The following is a 20795-nucleotide window of genomic DNA, read 5'->3' as shown; positions in this document are numbered from 1 at the left end:
CACAGAAGCCACTGAGCTTGAAGGATTTTTAAACTGTCTTGGACGTGTCAGTTTTAATGTTATTTATTATAGTAGGCTTTTGTTAGGAGACAAAGAAAACCGTAAGCCCGCAGTCCTGTTGGTTTTTCTAATTATAAGCGCCTTTTTTAACATGCAAAGACCTAGCTTAAAATAATTTCAAACATACAACAATGCTGATAGGATAAAGGAATTATGCTTCCTGGTGAAAAATGTTTCCGAGGAAAAAGGTAATCAGGATAACAATATATGACTAATATTACTTCAGCATACTATTTGCTGCTCAATTAGTGTGAAATGGGGCAAGAACGGCAAATTTAAAGCGATACGACTGGATACTAAAAGTGAATCGAGCACGCGCCGGAAGTCACATAGCCCTACATCAACCGGGATGCTCACCACGGATGTACGGACGGACTAACGCATGCACGGACACGCACATACAGAGTGCCCCTCACACACCCACCCACGTATCCATACAGTCCCCCCCCCCCCTCTCAACACACACAAACACACACCACGCAACTGCTGGTCGCGACGCTGTCGGCTTGATGGTAGCTACTAGTCCGGCAAGGCACGCCAATGTCTCTTTGCAAAGGCCTCAAGGACGACGAAGAGAACTGCGGCTAACATACCTTGCCGTGGCACCCGGATCCCATTTCTCGCACTTGTTGCTACCCCTGGTCTACTCCCCCACGTGCGTTGTTGTTGTTTTTGCGACTGAAGCACGAAGGAAAAGAAAATGCGCGGGCCTGCTACTGGCTCTGTAGCTGCGCCACCTTCGCTGCCTCGTGCGGACAGAAGAGGGAATAGGGAAAGCAGAAAAAGAAGAGGAGGAGAAAAACGTCCACCACCGAAACGGTAGCGGGTGAAGTGATGGCCTACAATAGATAAAAATATGGTGGAAGGCTAGCCTCCGCCGCAAGTGGCGGTCACGTTGCCAGTCCCAGCCTTGTAGGGCTAGGAGCAGCCACCTCAATCCCCCCCCCCCCCCCCTCGGGGCTCGCAACCAGCTCCCGAGGTGCTCATCTTCCGCCTCACATCACGCCGCGCTAGCCAACCAGAGGGCTTCCTCGCGTGCTATTCCCGAGCGTAGCCGCTACTGTCCTCGCGGCACGCAGGGAAGCGGGGACTGACAGGGAACGTCCAGGGTACACCGCGCATTGCAAAGACGGGAATTCGCGTACAACTGCGGCTGCCCCCTACCGACAACATGAAGCCCCACAGAGTATGAGTGCTTTCGCGATAAGATGTCAGTTAATAAACAGAAACTAAAGCCAGGGCTTGCCTACGATTTTGAACACCTTTTACAGTGCGATAATAAATTGTTCCCCTAAAATTGGGCATTATAATGCAGGTAGAACACAACGGTTCATATACTGTTTCAATTTACTAGATGCAATACATTAATTTAATGTCGGCCATCCTCCTCAGTAAACCTGCGCACATCAATTTGTAGTATCGTGCATGGCTTTTTGCGAAAAGAACCTGGACAGAATGAAACAAAACGCGCTGTATTTGCCATGAAGTAGCAATTATTTACACGTACCGCAGAGCTCCAACCTCAAATTACTGTCTATGTATACATGCCTGTTTATACTGGTATAAACATTGTGCTCTAGGAATTATAGCTGGAGAGTATTACTCTGCTCGCTTCAGGCATTAATGAAGGTTTATGTGTGTGGTATTTTCTCACCTAGCCAATGAGAGCATTTCAGAACGTTTTAATGCACAGTTCATATTAAACGGTAGCCCTTTCACTTGTGCCACTGGTGCGTGGTTTGACGGAAAGTCTTATAAAGTATTATCGAGCACTTCGATTATTTTCTAAAGCTCAAAAGCTAACATATCCCTCGGCAGGAACTGCGGATTGAGGAGCCCGCTTCGACACATATGATGAAGGCATGAGGAACCAGTGTTAAATAAAAAAAAGTATTTTCGTGTTTTTATTTTATGATGAATAGAAAATTATGGATGTAAGTTTTAAAGATCACGAGCACGCCTTTTGGACCTTTTCATTTCGAGAGCGCTAGTAAACACGTGCTGACGAATACTCTCCGGTGGCATCGGCATCAAAAGTTGGAAATTTCGCAGCCTAGAAAGTTCATAAGGATGTTGTTTGCAGGGAGAAAATGGCAACTGACAAATGTCAGGGGGCGAGTGTCCCTTGTTTGGAGCATCAGAGACTAGAAATATCACAAGCATGCCCCTGGCAGGGATAGTTACAAAGTAAAGAACGCTTTGCAAGAGATCAAAATAGGGAAAGCAGCCGGAGAGTACCAGCCAACTGACCGTAGCGACTGTGCTAGAAAAACTGGCAACCCTCTACACGCAATGCCTTATGACCTCGAGGGTACGGGGAACGTTATGTTAGCCCATAAGAAAGGGACGTCAAGGACTTGAAAAACATTTGTCAGATATCACCTTACTATCTGTTACGTACAATGTATTTACTAAAGTGCATGCTATAGAAGCAAGGAAAAAGTAGAGTTCTATGGAACAGATGATCAGACAGGCTTTAGAAAGCCTACTTTTAAATAGATCATATCCAGATTTTCAGCTAAGTAATAGAAAAATGTTATCAAGATGCCCATTACCTATATGTAGCATTTATGGACTACGTGAATACATTGGATTCAGCCGGAACGTCAGCCGTCATGCAAGCATTGTGGAAACATGGTGTTAATGAGTCATGTGGAAAACTGCTGTAAGGTATCTATATTAGCTGCACCGAAACCATAGTGCTTAGAGGAAATATTCAAAGACCAGGGTTGGGAACAGTTGAGCATAACGAATGATGCACAATACCTCGGTAATTTGGAATGCACTGATGACTTCGTCTGGTAAGTAACTCGGAGGGCGAACTGCAAACGATGATTAATGACGTAGGCACGCAAATCAGGACCGTAGAGCCCAAATATTATTATACAGAAGGCTAATGCACTGTTCAACAGCCTCGGAAAGCAAGATCAGTTTTCGATTGATAGCAAGACGCTGGAAGTGATAAAGAAATATGTCTCTTTCTCTCTCTCTCTCTCTCTCTCTCTATAGATATATATATATATATATATATATATATATATATATATATATATATATATATATATATATATATATATATATATATATATATATATATATATATATATATGCTTGGGTGGAGCATATCATTCTCTTTTAGGGTGTAGTGATGATATTGCGTGCTAATCTTTATGTTGTTCATTGAGCCGCGTTTTCTTTATTGTGTAATTTCTCGCTTCTTTAATTTTGCTGTCTAGCAATTGTACATGGTTATCTTTGAACTGATGCTATGCCTACTGAATATGTCGCACATGTATGTTTCTAGGTATGTATATTTATCTGCTGCCGCCGCATTTATGATAGACAATACTCCAAAACGCTATCACCTCCTTCAGTGACCCACATATCGCCCTGTTGTCACGTGCCCGATGCGTCTATACTTTTCTGTGCGGTTTGTACAAATCTTTTGTAATATCTTTGTACAAATACTGCAACTTCCATTTCAGTGCCGACATTCTGACGATTGTTTCACATGTTGGTCTTCATTTTTCACTATATATATATATATATATATCATGAAAAACTAGATTATGAAAAACAAATAACTAATAGTATCCGATTGGTGCAAGTGCATTTGGCTAGTATTATCAAGTCGTTAACGGCCGGTTCCCGGTATCGCTCAAGAGAAAGTATGGGAGAGCTGTATCTTACTAGAACTTACCTATGGGGCGGGAACGTAAGCCTAAACAAGAGGCTTCAATTTAAATTTAGGACAACGCGGATATCTATGCAACGTAGAATGGTAAGCGGAACGTTAAGAGCAGGAAACGTGGAGAGACTGCCAGGGAACAGACGAGTTAATAGCATCAAAGTCGAAATAATAAACAAAAGGGAAAGTACGGGACATGTAACGCGAACGCAAGATAACCTAGAATCCATACATGCGAGAGAATGGAATTTAATTGAAGCTAAGCGTAGCAGGGGGTGGGCGGATAAAATTAGGAAGGTTACGGGGATTATTGGAAGGATATATTAGAGGCATTTGCCATACTGATGGTGTGGTGAGGCAAATTATGATGATGCGATATTTCAACAAAATGCGAATTCTATGCACAAATAAAGAAATGATGAGAAATGAGGAATATTGGGGGTTCGCAGATCGGTAACCACCAACAGACGCTCGGCAGACTGGGAATAATTTTTCAAGAATTAAGTCCTGTTGAAAGTTAAATAGCTTTACTTTAGGTGAAGAGGCGTGTGCTTGGCACAATGCTATTAATAAATCCCTTTTTTATTCTAGAGGTCATGTTAACCACTCTGCGCTCGGGAGAGGGCAAGGATTATGGCAAATAGTGCACTTCTATACCTCGTCGGCCAAGCTTTGATGAACCAAGGAGTGCAAGTACCAACTACGTCGAAAACCTCATTCGCTTAAATCAGTGTGCATAAATCAAAATATTCGTTTTCATATCCTCACAATAGAATGTTTTTAATTCTGATTTACATTATCTGAAAATTATTTTAATTTGCTTTGGGGAGCAGGAGGACTGCATAATGAAAGTACAATGAATAGTGTTCCGTGGTCGCGGATGAGAACCCTGCCACGAAGGACTCATTAATGGGAATGTTTCTCATTATTACGACATCGCGAATTAAATCGAGGTCGACAAACCTATAGGAGTCTACAGAACAGCAATTACTGTCCAGTGTCGGTAGTCTTTATTTTTCCATGCGATGTCTTACAAGCAAAACCATCTCTTCTAGTTCCATGTTATTCTAAGGGCTTTGTTCGTAGCTTGACTATTTTCGCTCTTGCCAACACCTGGATAGTAATGGCTTTATAGTTTTTGAAATTCACTTACTCTATAAACTTGCCCTCGTGGGCACTTTGGTGCACTTCGTTCAATTTCAAGCACCTTGGAGGGCTTTCAAAATGACACAATCGGCTACTTGTTGAAATATAGGAAGTCATTCTTAACAAAAATTGTAGCCGCCTATTTTAAGCTCGACATATCGCGTTATCGGCTTTCTTAGGCCATACTTAGGCGAGTGCCATGCGATTGCAGATTTTAGGCGTTTGGCAATATTTTGAATAACGTAAGGCTAAGTTCAAAACATGGTTTCAAAGCACCTAAGCTTTATTTGTCATTTTTTTGGCGCCACTCTAGATTTAGCGCTGAAACCTGGCTCTTTTTCATATTTTTTACATTTCTGGGGCAGCACTCAGTCTCTCGCCTAAACGGCTTTTACAAAGTACAGGTATACGGCCACCGACCATGAGCGAGAAGATGGCATGGCGTCTCAGCTGCTGCTCCGGGACGTCAGGACGAACGACACCGGCACTTATGCATGCAAGGTTGCTAACAGCCACGGCAAGGATGAAATGTTCATCAAGCTTACCGTCCAAGGCAAGTAACTAGTGGTGTCTATTTTGTGCTCAAAAAAGTAGCGCATACTGGCCTGCTTTCCTAGTCAGCAATCTGTAATTTTCCCTCGTTCGTTTCCTTATTCTGTTTTCTTTGTGTCCTTCTCGCTTTCTTTCTTCCTATCGTTCGTTTTCCTTTCTTTTTGTCTTTCAATTTTAGGCGAGAGTCTTTTTAGGCTCATGGAACAAAATCCCGTGCGCGAGAGTTGTGCGTAAGATCTGCGTGCGATATTCCAAAAGATTGGTTCTCCTTGTCAAGCGACCCTGTCATTACAATCCTACAGTTGAACACGCGACAATAAAGGCCACGCGACAGCTGCGATGGTGTATCGTCTAAACTCCCACTTGGAGAAAGTGTGACAGATACTGAGCACTGCAACGAACGCCGATAGCAGACAAACGATGCGATGCAAATGACAGAGACAAAGGGCAGGCTTTCGCCATTCTCCTCTTAAGCGACACCAAAGAGACCCTCTGATTATTTTATTTTATTTTACTGTTTCTATATTCCTTCCTTCCTTCCTTCCTTCCTTCCTTCCTTCCTTCCTTCCTTCCTTCCTTCCTTCCTTCCTTCCTTCCTTCCTTCCTTCCTTCCTTCCTTCCTTCCTTCCTTCCTTCCTTCCTTCCTTCCTTCCTTCCTTCCTTCCTTCCTTCCTTCCTTCCTTCCTTCCTTCCTTCCTTCCTTCCTTCCTTCCTTCCTTCCTTCCTTCCTTCCTTCCTTCCTTCCTTCCTTCCTTCCTTCCTTCCTTCCTTCCTTCCTTCCTTCCTTTGCTTTGATTTCTTCCTTCTTTCTTTCCGTTAGTATTTTCCTCCTTCCTTTCTTTCTATCTCCTTCCTTCCTTCCCTCCTCCCTCTCTCCATTCCTTCCTTCCTTCGTTCCTTATTTCTTTCGTTCCTTCCTTCCTTTGTTTCTTCCTTCCTTATTTCCTTCCTTCCTTTCTTTCTTTCTTTCTTTCTTTCTTTCTTTCTTTCTTTCTTTCTTTCTTTCTTTCTTTCTTTCTTTCTTTCTTTCTTTCTTTCTTTCTTTCTTTCTTTCTTTCTTTCTTTCTTTCTTTCTTTCTTTCTTTCTTTCTTTCTTTCTTTCTTTCTCCTTTTTGCTTTCTCCACGTGATCTCCCGTCCCCTCTTTTCCGTATTAATCACGTTCTTATTTCGCTCAGTGTTTTTAACTTCTTTCCTGAGTTTCTTTCCTTCTGTCCTGCATTCCTTCCACTTTGCTTTTTTCTTTCTTTTTCCTTCCTTTTTTCTACCTTTAGTTTCCTTTTTTTTTTCTCACGGTTCCTTGACAGAAATGAAAGCGTCAAAGAGTTATGTTTTGATTACTTACAGATAAGAATACGATATTCTAAAACATTTCAAAACCATGTCGGATTATGGCGTTCCGAGGTTTTGACCGTGATTCAGCTCCTGTGGTTTTGAAACATTTATTGGGATTTCACGCTTATTTGCTTGCTTACATTTTTAGCGTTCTTTGACAAAGAGCAAATATATATTGTAGCCAGACACGCAAGTAAAAGATAGCTTTCAGCAATGTACGATACTATCCTCTGTGGGTACTACGACATTTTGTTACAGATTTCTACCTTCAATGGTTCAAAGACCGATGTTCATTTAATTTCGTACTTCCTTAAAGACCCCTTTTGAGCAATGTAAATATGCTCCTTTTTAGTCAAACGTTACGTCTTGAAGTCCATAATGTATAAAGAGTTCGCTTTTTTAGTGTCCTAAGCTGCCATGCACATTACAGAACCGCCTGCTCCACCTGCCAATGTACATGTGAGCCATCTTGCAAGTCGCTCCGCTTCGATTCGCTGGAGTGTGCCCTTTGATGGGAACTCACCAATAACGCAGTATGATCTCAAGATTCACTCATCAAGAGGTGCGTATGAACTGCGGATATCTTTATACGACATCTCTTTCGCATTAGGATATCAGGGTCATGCAAAGCAGGAGAGGCATACAGATTTTGATGCGAATAAGGTAATGCGAAGCGGACATGGAGCTATGATGTCAATACGAGTTCCTCGTTTTCCGCAGGAATATATTTAGACAAAACTTTTACCAACAAGGTTAAGATTTGTTTAGGTTCATTAAGGAATAAGTTAGTGGCCTGTAACTTATTACTATCGGGAACGCAAAAATCTCCGGTTGCTTCCGCTGCACATTGCGAGCGCATATTTGTGTCCGCGTTATAGTTGCGTAGAAATGTGTTAAGGTTAGGAATTTTCCCGCTAAATTTAGAGGGTTTTTACGCTGCTTAGGGGCCAAAAACGATGTATGGTAGGAGGTGAGCTAATAAGCGGTTTTCGGATTCTGCTCTTTGTGTGCAGTTTTCATGGTGCGACGATTTCTGTTTAAAAGAATGCAATTTGTGATAAATTGTATTATTTTTACAAGACAGCGTCACTCTGAAGATAGACTGAGAAGGCAGAAACTACGAACTTTTCGTAAATATAATGCAAACACTCGGCTCAATTTGAATCATGCAGCAGTTGACAGCAGTGCTGTAATCCTGTCTAGAGCCAGCCGTACGAGCATAAAATCGCCTGAACAGTGTTCAGCAACCCAGTTGGAGGTGGTGACGCCTTTTTGCGAGTGAAAGTGCTTGCAAGCAACATCTTGTAGTCGGGAAAGAAGGGCGCCGTTTTGCAACATAAACCCGCACATGGGAGGTGAGATAAGTCCGAGAATGAAATTGTTCGTTGTCTAAAGTTCTAGTCAAAAGAAACAAAAAGTGTTTTCTCATATATGTAGAATAAGGAGTAGATTGTTTACAGGCCATATAAAAAATTTGAATCTGAAAAAATTAGTTTTTGATACAAATATGGAATTTAAAGGTGTTTACCTGGTTTTGGGGCTCTGTGTTGCGGGTTTTCGGTTTCTGAATTGGTAAATTTCTTGACGCTCTTTATATGCACTATATTTTTTTCTATATTAGGTTTGTTTTATATGGTCATTTGCTTGTGCGGAGCCTCAGTTAGGTATAAAGGAAAAGCTCACTGCGCGCTATGGTTATTGTAGCAAATATTGTCAAGTGGCCACCTGTACCCTCGTATTTCCTTTTTAAGGCAGGTAGCACAAACTTTTTACACGCCTCTCCCCTTGCTAGTGTACGAGTGCAAAAAATACTAATTTGGGAAAAGGCGCTAACTACCAGGTTTGTTTTGTACTGGTTCAAAATAGCTGTTTTTTTTTTTTTTTTTCTCTCTGGCCACTCCTAATGTTATTTGTTTCTCTCGACAAAGATGGCACATCGCGGGTGATACCGATTCCGGGAACACAGCTGGAAATGACACTCGACAGCCTTAGCCCAAATTCGGCGTACAAGGTTGAAGTGGTCGCCGTAAATGGCATCGGAACGGGAAGTCCCAGCGAACCCCTATTCTTCACCACCGACACAGAAGGTAAGGAGGCAGGCGGAGCAACCTGATTTTTCACAGCATGAAATAACGAAAGAAAAGTTGTAGGAGGTACCAAGGGCGCATGGTTTTATTTTAGAAGGAGTCCAGGGCTTGGTTTCCGCGTCACCTCTACCTTTTTGTTTTTGTCTGAGGTCAACAAAATGCCAACTTAAAGCTTTCCTGTAAACAAAAATGAAGATTGACGATTTGCCGAACAGATATGCATTGCTACAAAAGCTTGCAAAGTAAAATCAACGTACGGTTCTCGTTTTCTTAGTGCGTTATTACCTGCTTCTAGATCGTATCTTTCAAGTAGAAAGCAACATTTATTTTTCTTTGCTTAAATCCTCAAAATTTGCGGAGATTGCGTAAGGACGTCAGTGGTACTAAGCTATCTTCATTTTGCAGGATATGGCTAAATAATAGTTCATCTTTTTGTTGAAATACACTAAAGGGTGATTAAACGCTCCTTTTTTTCATGAAACTGTATTCTGAGAAAAAATTTTAACACACCGTTCAAGAGACAGGAAAGTAAAGTGTATCCCAGAAAATTAGTTATTGTTCGGCAGCTCCGCCCCGTGAGTTCATTTCAATGACATTCGTATTGGATAAGGGTGTGATGGATTTACGCTCTTCCTTTTTATCTATGTTCCACCAGCGTGGTAGTAAGCGGCCGTTAGGCTGTAGTCGCCTTTAATTTAGATCGTGAACGGGCAAGGGCAAATCTGTCGTCCTCTTAAGATTTTTTTTTTCATGTTTCTGTTTTAAGCTCCTTCAACGAAGCCTGTTGACCTCAAGGTCATTCCACTCAACTCCTCCAGTCTTCGCGTAGCATGGAAGGTGAGTGCTCATTGTGAGTGCGAACTCCAGCCAGGTAGTACCAGTGTAATACACTGACAACTCAACTCTCAATCCCTACGCCCCTGTGCGAGTAATAAGTACAAAATGGGCTCGAAGCTTTTTTTTTTTTCGTGCTTTCTAAGTTTTACCCACATGCATATATTTGCGTTTTTGTATTCTTTATGCAGACTATCGTGCACGTGCGCGCACGTGATTTTGCGCATGTGGCAATGCGTGCTATAATATTACATTGAATTACGTGTATAATAGCCAGATCGCGAAAACGTAGAACCAGCAGATATAAGGTTAAACGTAGAATACACAAAACAGAGGATGATATCATGCACTTACTCCTCACAGCCAGTTTCTATGGCATTCACTTGCGGAGCATAATATCGCTGGATACATTCTTCACAGCAGCGGAATTATTCCGAGGAACGCGAAATCCAGAAATGCTAGTGTTTTCTGTAGAAATATAAAATCATTATGTCAGTATCCGGCTGGGTCCTACACAGCAGTGTTGAAGCGTTGATTGCTAATCACATTTATGACAGCGTACTATAAAATGAGTACATAAAACGTTTGTCAGAAAACTATAATTTATGAAGCTTGCCTTTAACTTGTGTACAGTGTCCTTCAGGATGGAAGTCCTTAACGTCGATTTCTTATTGTCGAAGGAATGCTTTTTTTTTTTTTTTAAATTCAAATTATCCGCATATGGCACGAGCCACACTGCGTGCTAATGCCGCAAATCTGATGGTCTGCTTGTTTGAGAAAGGTTGTAGATAGGATTTTATTGTTTCACGGTTTAAGTACACAAGTTTTAAGGAAAACTATAAATCAAAACCTTGTCGACCCAATTGGAAGTTGTGAGATCGCGTGTCAGAAAAAATGCACTTATACGACGCTGCAACTCGTCCTAACCACAGGTGCAACCAGGTGAAAGCAAGATAGCAGGCTACTATGTGGGCTATAAAGCAGAAGCTGAAGGTCGCTCCGAGTCATTCGTGTACAAGACGGTCGAGTCTCGTCCAGGGAAGAGTCAGGAGTGCGACATAAAGGATCTCCGTCCTGGCACAAAATACACGGTCGTCGTACAGGCGTACAATGGAAAGGGGCCCGGACCCACGTCGGATGAGATGATCGGAGAGACACCGACATCTGGTAAGCCTTACACTGTTATTCTTTACTGTTGTGTATCAGATAGTAACACGGTAGCGTTAAACGTCCAGTTCTCACAAAATCTTGTGTCATCGTAATTAGCGTCCCAGTTGTCCACGAAAAACGCTCGGCTTGCCTCTGACACGTGGTAGTTGGCAGTAGGCATGGCCTAGTGCTGATAGGACGCAGGGTTGTCTGAAGTCACGCGACCAAATGAAATAGCCGATCTAAATTAGCTACTAAGTCAGCCATATCCTTAATGGGAGGATGAGATCAGAATCAAGTTTTCAAGGACGCTTGCATTCTGAATCAGACACGCTACTCTAGGCCTCACAGACTTGTTTGTACAACTTGGTTAAACGCATTTTATGTCAGTGGCCTTCCACATACGACTGTATGCTAAAATGCGCGTGAGAGATAATAGCGAAACCAACTATGAGATTAATAATTTGGTGAGTCGAAATTCCATGAGCCTGAACAAGGATCCGAAAGGAAAGCCCGCAAACTGGAGCTATTAACTCTTTCGCATGACAACATTAAAGGCGGGGCTTAAGTGTCCGCTCTAACGGTCATACTTTAGCTACTAGCATGACTTCTTAGATAATACCTCATTAAAACTTTTCGTGGATTCAAGTAGTTAAATAAACCTAGAGCGCTGAACAATGTCACGCTTTTATATAATCCCGGGCTACCTTTTGTCGTTACGCATCTAACGTTAGGCGAAACGCATCAGCTGACTACGCCGCAGAATATAGTCCCTTCAGGAATTACCCAGATAGCGCTGTAGAATATTTTATCAGCGCAAACATATTTGCATTATTATTACGTCAAGATTATACTAGAATGTAAGCCAGTGGAACTTTAGTATAGTACATTTTAATAGTAGTACACTACATTTGCAAATAGAGAGGCTGCGCCATCCACCGGCAATATCGCGAAGCGTACGTCTGCTGGTTCTTCTACGTCGGATTATGAATGAATTCTACGTCTACCCGTCGGTGCCTGTTTGTTTTCGCAATGCGCTTATGTTGACAATGCACGTAGCGTGGGATATTCATTAACTCTGAATTTTCGTTTGGTTAGACTTTTTATGGTGTAAAGAAACACACTTCTGCGTCGTTAGAGCCTCGAAAAACATTATTTTAAGTGAAGGCGGTACTAAAACCAAAAGCGCAGTTGAGGCGAGAGATCCCAGGACTACTCATATTGTGAAATAGCGAAAAAAAAAAAAGACAAAGGAGAGACGCAAGAGAAGAAGACAATCTTTCCTCTGTTTTTGTCTGTTTTGCGCGATTCTACAATATGAATTATTTCCAACTTGCCAAATACAACGTACTGTTAAATACCAGAACTACTTGAAGTAATTGCACTTACCAAAGCTCCACCCTCGTAGCTTTGGCTGCATAAGCATAAAACGTTGTAAGAGAGTAGAGCTGCATTTTTAGAAAGAGAAGTATCCTTTTCTTGGTGCTGGAAATTGCACGCCGTGTAGTACCCTCCTATACGTATACGCTGCAGACCACAGAAACTTTTGTGATGAACGTTAAACATTGCAAAGGCTCTTTATTCCAAGGTAATTTTCTATCAAGAATCCATTTTAGTTAATATTGGCACATTCGCGTCCTCGCTGTTAATTCAGTATTTTTTTCTAGGAACATTTGTGCGATTTCTATGGTAAATTAAGCTCTTTGTCAGAAAGGTCAACGTCGCTTCATTCTCTAAACCGGATAAGGCCTAATGTACAGGAAAACGTTTCAACGCTGATGCTTCGATATAAGTAAGGTAGCCAATTGGGGGAGCGTAGAAAGCAAGGGTTCGTTTTTCTCCAACTGTAGGTCCCCTTTAGACTTGTCCTATACAGTTTTATAATGAATGTGCTGAAGCAGAGGATGATCAGCTGACGTCCAGCAGGAGAAATTTGATTATAAAAGTCAGACGTTCGGGTCTTTTCTTATATGCCCGGTGGTTATCTGACGCAGATTTGGCTTCCCTCTTCCGTGTGGCGGTCAACTACACATCTTCAACAGAAATACGGATCATTTGGCATGATGTCATCGGGTCACGACACGGTGAGCAACAGGCTTATTTTTAATATGAAAAGGGAACAGGATGTTGATGCATATAACACATGAATCCTTTACAAGAGTGAACAGGGTTTAAGTTCTTGTAGTCACAATGCTACGGCAGTTCTTTACCCTGCGCGTATTTGCAGGCTACAAACTTTACCTGAGGCCAAACGTCAGCGACTGGGAAACATACAAGGTTCCCGGAAGCACGAGCGCTTACACGTTCAGCAACTTGCGCTGTGGGACACGGTACGAAATATACGTCGAGGCAGTTGGGGAGTCGAGGCCCAGAATGACGTCTATCATCAGTGCTCACACCAAAGGTTCTGGTAAGTGTCGGTTCGAAATGGTAGCCATTATTTTAAAATAAATGCCCACTTAGAGGGTATTTACTAGAAATCTCCTTGGGTCTTTAGAAAGTCCGGAGGCCGTCTTTCTTGGAAATAAAAAATGCCGGCCGCATGCTGAACTAGATTTAGCGGAACAATTACAATTGTATTCTCTTGCGTGAAACTCGTAGCATTTTCCCAATGATTGCTTTAGAGCACCCAGTTCACCATACATGGACCTTAGCAACCCTGTAAAATGTTTCATGCCTACACGGATACCTTAATTCAGTCTTTAGCCAGCACCAATTCAACAAGAATAATTTTAACAGCTAACCCTAGCTTTTATTCTATTAATCAGGGAGGACCTAGGTGTCGGCAGCAGATGCTTCGAAGTACAGCAACGATAATGTTCACATATCATGATATGTCCATTGTGTCTTTACGTGAGACTGCAATCTGCACTGCCGTATAAAAACTAGGTTTACATTCTTCTAAGTGTCATTGGGAATGTTTAAGTTCGGGTCCAGGGAAAATTTGCTCATATATCCATGAAGCAGGGGCTGTTTCTTAGCTAGGTGGCAAACAGATTATAACAGCCATTAAAATTTAAACCGTTTGGTCTTCACGGCTTCCATATTGGTTCTAATTTACGGTTGAGAAAAATACCCCATGTCCTGGTTACTTCAGACAAGGACCAGATCAGACGTTCAAGACCTCAGCACTAGGAAAATACCAAGAACATTAGCTACGAAATGTGGAAGTTGGCTTGAAAGCTAAACCAGGCACAGTTAACGTAAACTGAGCACACGGTAAACGAGAGTAATTGTTGCGACCATCATGATGCATTGTGCAGTGCCCGTGGCCCCTTCCCACCAGCAGCCGCTACTCGTGGACAGCGAAAACGTCCCGCTGGACCTCGAGGCATTCGGCGACGGAGGCTGTCCCATAGGTCACTATGTGGTCAAGTACCGGGCCCTTGACGATGTCGAGTGGACTGTCGTGTCCAAAGAAGGCACCAAAGGGAACGTCGTAGCGCTCAATAACCTTGAGCGAGGACGACGTTACAAGCTTCTCTTAGGTGCCGCGAATTCGGCCGGCTACACCGAACGCCTCTATGACGTACACGTGGCTCCCGCTGCCAGCAAAGGTGCGTGTCCAATCGCAAACATTATGATCAAAAGAGGCTTGCACATCCCTTTAAAAATGTCTTCTGTGATGGGCCCGGAGTAGCGCACGTAGAGCTTTTCGTCTTTAACTAGGAAACCCTTAGCCGCGATGCGTCGTTGAAGGCTGATATATTTGCCCTTTGACAGCCGAACCTGGTTCCTGGCCCAGGAATGTCATTTCAAGGTGCCATGAAAGAGAGTAGTAAACTTTCGCAAATTATCTGATTTAAAACTCGTCAACAAATGTGGCGTCCTGATGCCTGGATCGCGAAGCCTGCCGTCAATATATATACATCGTCGATTGCATTCACTGGGAATTGTGAGTCGCTTATTCGGCTACGCCGAAAAGAGTTAGGCAAAAGTTAAAAAAAAAATGGCTCAAGACATTAGGACAATGCAATGTGCACAACACACAAAGGCGCTTTCTTGCATCTCCCTTGTTTTGTTTTGTTTTTTTTTTACTTTTTTTTAAATTCCTAAAAACATAACCTAACCAACCTAAATACCCACACTCCTTGAGCTTAATGTGCATCTTAATTTCTGGTCTATGAATTAGAACTAAATGCTTTTTTTTAAAAGAAGGCGGGTATTTCACTCTGCTTGCAGGGCGCCTTCTCGTATCAAACATTTTCATCTGCACTTGTCTAACGTGGCTTGCTTAGGTGAGATTAAAGATTTATTGACGAGCACCCATTTTATATTTAAAAAGGCAGAATATGCAGGTACACTGCTACATCTTGACCGTCGAAATTAAATTTCCGGCATGAAAATTCCTGTCCCACATCACCGCTGATGCGACGACGCAGGTCATTAGATACTACACCGTGCGAAACGGTGCCTCTTGTTTCCCTGGCCAAAAACAATGAGGAGACGGTAATATTCACGGGATCGTAAATATTTTTGCATGCCATTTTTGTCTTGGCTAGGCTGCACTAAGTGTAGCGTATGCCTTACTTTGAGGACCATGCATTCATAGCTTACAAAAAACAAAAAAAAAACAAAAAAAAAAACTTCTGTCGTCACTTTCGTTTTTTTGTTATTCCAGGAATGTCGGAGACGTCGACCGGGGCGGTGTCCCAGCAGGAGATGCATCGGAAGCTGGCTGTGGTCACCTCCATCGTTTGTTCCGTGGTGGTGCTCATCGTGATTGTGGTGGCCGCGTGCGTAGAGCTGGGACGCCGTAGAAGAAGGGAACGCGCCGAAGCTGCGGCCTCCGAAATATATGGTGTGCCTTTTGCATTGCCACTATGTTTCTCTTCATACTGAATCAAGCAAAGAGCAGGAGGAGGAATACCTTTAATGAAACGCAGTATTGAGCGTGAAGAAGTTCCTGGGCCAGGGTCACCAAGGCCAACTGTTCTTTCAGCTGTCTTATAGGCTAAGCAAGCCCGCCACGTCAAGGGAGAAGCAGAAACCTTCTGCTTTTTTTTTTCTTTTTGCCGCTTACGTGTTGCCAGTGTAAATATTTAAAAACACAGTATAAGATATTATTTACACGCGTAAGGAACAGTGGCTGAAGAGCCGCGTTATGGGAAAGGTTTGGAATTATTAATAAGAAGGTTTACCACTTTGTGCTTTCTTCAACAAAGGAGAAAATGTGCAAACTGACTGGACAAAGAATGGATAACCATAACATGCGCACACGATCAGTGAGGATTTATCCAACTGCTTAGTTCTCGGAAACATTGTGCGGTGTTAAAAAAGGAGCATTTTGTTTTCTTTTTTCCTCTCTCCTATACCTAGCGGAGCCGCGCCTTAAGCCTGCGTCCAAGTGTGAGGAAGTGGCCCTTGCCACCTGGGACAAGCAGAAGGAGCCACTACCGACACCTGCTCGGAACGGGGACTTGTCTCACCCTCAACAGCAACAACTGTACGCTCCCTGCCCATACGGCACGTCGTCGGGACGGCTCAGGCAGCACGCGGCGGAGGGGACGCTCGGAAGGCGGTCCCACGCTAGAGCTGAAATCGTCGAAGAGTTTTACGACATGCCTTTGCCGCCGGTGAGCACCTGGCTATCCACTCAGAAGAGCCGTAATTTAACAAGACGAATTTATGTTCACGTGTACAGACTTTTCGAGCAGGGACTGACTGAAAGTATTCGAGCGACTGGGCAGTAAATTTATATACAGTGTTATTATATCACCGAAGGTGGATTGTGTTGTTTGATGAATACTGGGTGCGGTGCCTCGGCTCTAGAATATACTACAGCCGAGACATCGATGTTAACTGCATGACAGTATAGTGTTAATACAGATGACCAAAGCTATGATATAAACAAGGAAACGCACGTTTTGCTTCTTTTTAGCATGTTATTTTTACTTTTATTATGAAAAAAACTATATATATATATATAGAAGCAGGCCCCACGGGCCTTTTATACATTCTCAGCATTGGGCATGCATTAATATGCAAGTAATGATCATTGTCTTTGCATAATAAAAAATAAAATGGAATGAAGGCATTCTTTTGAAAGGCGCCATTAAGTGAAAACGTATTAGAGGAAACCCTTTCGCAAAGTTCAAAATCATTGCAGACTGGCACTTTTGTCAAGGAAATCTGGGGACCTGAGGTGAGGAAGTTTGTTGGACGTGTATTTTGCTTGAATTCGTTTCGTAGAACTAGAAAGCATGCTGTTTCTCTGTTAGATTGTGGGCCTACTCAGGTTGCGGGAGATGGGCACAGGCAGCATTTGGTTCAAGGAGTGCCTGAAAGGTAGACACCGTTTAGCAACATGAGTGTTTCTCTGTAGAAATAGGCTTTCCCTTAAGTCTGCCACAAAAGCTGAAATGATGCCTTTTTACGACATGCTTTTCCAATATGCCCCCTTTTTGTCGCCATCACATGTACAGGCACTTGACACAGTTTCCGTTTGGATTTCAGTACGCCGTTCACCGACACTTCATCCGGCTGGAGTCATTACCCGTATCTAGTCTCGACAAAGAGTCTCGACTCTAACTAAAACAACAAAGTGCTCAAAAAGGTATACAGCAAGCTTGAAAACAGCAATATTAATGCCTTCACTACACGCCCATGCAAAGCACCCACTTCACGCACAGCTCACGCAATAATGGCACTCCTGCTCCTTGCCGACTGCCCTCTTTCTTTGCCTAGTTCTGTGCAATGTTGCTTGGCGTATTCAAGGTCACTGCATCGTCGTTAGTCCAGAATGCGTTTGCTTTGTCGTCAATTTGGGCAATCCGTTACTTAGAATGAGGCTAGTTTTGGCAGTGGTAGCGCTTGTAATTGACCTTATTTATATTTATACATTGAAAGGATGACAAATGTTTAAATGCAATCAAGTGTTCGCTTCTCAAACCGTCCATTCAAGAGCTGAAGAGCAGAAAAATACTGTTTAAAACTTACGCATATTCCTTAAATACAACAGCACCTCGCTTTATTCTGGCATTGCTTTTTAATTATGATGATGAAAACTGAATAGAAATGTTTTAGCGCACTCCAACATGCTCAGGATAGGTCAGGTTTTGATGAAGAGTTATGTACTCAAATTCCCCATGAATATTTCTTTCGCGCGCACTTTACCTAATAGGAGGCGGGTTATAAATATTTTCTCTTCCGATTTTGTTAAACTGACCCTGGACGAATATATTGCCACTTATAGTTGAAGCAGCATTTCAGTTTTTGTTAGGGTTAATGTCTTGCGTTAATTTTATATCGTCTTAATCATGTGAACGATTGAGCAATCGAAGGTCTTCAGCATGCAGTCATTGTGCACGTGAGAATAGAAAGTTTACGGCTTGAATTTTATTGTGTAAGAAAACTGCCTGCAAGAAAACTATCTGTCTATCAATGTCATACTTTTTATGTCAACAGATGGTGGCTTACCACGAGCTCATTCAAGAGGCATTTTCAGTTTGTGTGAAAGCTAATTTTAAGGGTGTTGTAGTTCTTTTCTGTGCAACGATGTGCCTTTACTTTGGCCCCCTTACAATGTAAACGGTTCCTTATATTTTCTTGCGTGTTACTCCTGTCTCTTGTTTATCTGGGTCATTAATCAAGACGTTGAGACCTCCCAAATTACAAGAAATAAATGTTTACAGCTGACACTTCCGTCTACAATTTAGATATCGTTCTTCTCCAGACATTAATGGAATTCAGAACTGTGTACGCAAACCAAGGTCCAATTCATCTCATAATTTTTTTAGGAGAACGCTGGCACATATTCTTAGCCGCGAATACTCTTTTAGTTTCCGCTTTCTTGAAACCTTAACGTATTAAATTTTATGCATATTTATGTACGATATGCCACATTTGTGACCGCTTTATAATAGATAGCATCATGCTCCTAAAGAATTGCGCTAAAGTTTCTTGGCGGTTTTTACCGCAATATGATGCCAAGTTTTTCTCTCGATAACGGCCCACTGCTTGTGTTCGTAGTGAATCGCGCGACGCAGGCAGATACGCTTTGCCTGCTACACCACTCGTGTTTGGTCTGATAGAAATGTATTTCGCTTTCTTTTCAGGGTTTTCGGTGCTAATAGTAACCAATTTGACGTGGAAGTGCCGCTCCATGTCATGTGTGTTCGGATATGCCGGAAGCGAAACCCACGTTCTTACTCCACGTCACCCCGCAAAAAAAGAGAGCGAAGAATTTGCCTCAAGGCGTCGAACACCTTGTCACCTGGTGGAGCTTCAATACGTGATTGTGTGTGTGCGAGTGTGTGTGTATGTGCGCGCGTGGAAGTTGGATATCTGTGCGTGACCTGTGATGTCATCCACGAAACAGGTGTCAGGAGTGTTAAAATCAACGTTTAAAAGGAACATCCCTCTCCTACAGTCCTCACCAAACTACCGCAGCGTTGGACAAAGGAACTGAACGCCGACGGAACGTCACATATGCGCTCACGTTTGACTGTGCATTTTCACAATGTGAGTAGTGTGTGGGGGCTTCAGTCCCGAACCGTTTATGATGTTCTATACGTGGAGACTATATTGTGATACGGCGGACACTGAGCGACGTACGTTAGTGCAGAAAGCCAGCTGTCGGAGGCCTTAATTGTTGCTGGATCAACACAACTTGAAGATCCGACAGAGTTGGATGCCAGTGCGCCGTTTCTTCTATAACGTCGCTCAAAATTCTGATAAGCCGGAAAAAACTCTTCTTAGATGTTTGTTGTAATCGACTACTTTGTACAGTCGGCAAATGCGTGAAACTTACATGCTGTCCGCAGCCAAAACTGTTTGATTGCAATTATCGAATGGTAGACACCGCAGTGGAAAAGATTTCCGCATGGTATCAGATTATTAATACTGATTATGTTTTTAAGAGGTCCATATGTAATATACGTAAAACCTTGTTTGTTTCATATGTTGTTTTATGAAGCTCACTTTATCTTGTCGAAGTAAAGAAAAACTACTCTGCATATACGCCTCCTCTTTCCTGAAAGTAGTCTTACATTTTTTTTTTTTTTTTTGTAGCGTATGGAGCATCGCGTAAGGTTTAAAGGTGTTCTGTGGCAAAAAAAAAAAAAAAAAAGGCACTACAACAGTGAGGTACCCAACAAAATCAGTCGGTATCACGCTGTGACATTATGCACAACAAGATGAACACATTGTTAAAGAAACATAATACTTTGCGGCCGCGAAACCGATTCTTACCCGGGACGAAGCAAACAGCAACTTAGGAGGTGGCTTCATAAGGAAACTATGCCACAGCCGTTTACGTTTGCTACAAAGCGTACTACGCAGCTAAACAGCACCACCACGCATGTTAAATTTCCATTTTCTTGTGCAAGGTGTCGCCGTCTTCATCAACTTACGTCTTTGTGCATGTCAGTCCCAAAGCAAAAGTACGCAAGCTCTCACACGTGCAAGCTGGAATTCGAACGTGTGGCTACTTGAAAGCGCAATCTCGCAAGTATGCAGTAGGTGCCGAAACTCAGGAAATTTGAATCAGCAACTGTAATTATCGTTGATGTGATGCAACTTACCTAAATTGCCCAATTCTGTCACATTATCGAAGTGAATGTCAATATTGCGTCTGTGTTTTTTTCTTTTCGCCTGGTGCTGCAGAACGGTTAAGAGAGGCTTCGTTGACCGAGCATTTGAGATTTGTTTGAGGACTGAGAGGCAAGCTTTTAACTGCTTCTGCGCCGCCCCCTGGGAAGAACTCTTCCTGTAATGACACAACATGGTTGCTGTGGCTGTGCGGCTGTGAGAGCTTATCGGCAGCCGCCTTATTGAACGCCGCCTGTGGACTTTGGCAATGGACCGAGATCACGGAAGTGCCATCTGCCTTTTGCCTTGGAGAGGGGTAAACTCGATTTCACTGATGTAAATAAGATGATGACCTGGAGCCAGCGCACCGGCACGAGACGCGAGCAACAGCTGTTCGAGCCAACGCCTACCTTG

At 42.7% G+C, this 20795-nt stretch overlaps 1 protein-coding gene across 1 annotated transcript in view; it reads left to right on the top strand.

The window, feature by feature from the left end:
• The window catches only part of LOC146190541 (cell adhesion molecule Dscam2-like), a 177203-nt gene extending 159822 nt beyond the window's left edge, over positions 1-17381 (top strand). The window contains exons 15-25 of the mRNA XM_084600190.1: positions 5299-5447; positions 7211-7342; positions 8709-8867; positions 9634-9704; positions 10634-10868; positions 12845-12934; positions 13078-13260; positions 14114-14407; positions 15472-15651; positions 16170-16426; positions 17307-17381. Coding sequence (XP_084456316.1) covers positions 5299-5447; positions 7211-7342; positions 8709-8867; positions 9634-9704; positions 10634-10868; positions 12845-12934; positions 13078-13260; positions 14114-14407; positions 15472-15651; positions 16170-16426; positions 17307-17381 — 1825 coding nt within the window. The remainder of the gene's footprint in view (positions 1-5298; positions 5448-7210; positions 7343-8708; positions 8868-9633; positions 9705-10633; positions 10869-12844; positions 12935-13077; positions 13261-14113; positions 14408-15471; positions 15652-16169; positions 16427-17306) is intronic.
• The last annotated feature ends 3414 nt before the right edge of the window (positions 17382-20795 follow it).

Source organism: Amblyomma maculatum, chromosome 4 (genome assembly GCF_055883805.1).
Source record: "Amblyomma maculatum isolate TAMU_Amacu chromosome 4, ASM5588380v1, whole genome shotgun sequence".
Taxonomy (NCBI): domain Eukaryota; kingdom Metazoa; phylum Arthropoda; class Arachnida; order Ixodida; family Ixodidae; genus Amblyomma; species Amblyomma maculatum.
This window is presented reverse-complemented; position numbering and strand designations above follow the sequence as displayed.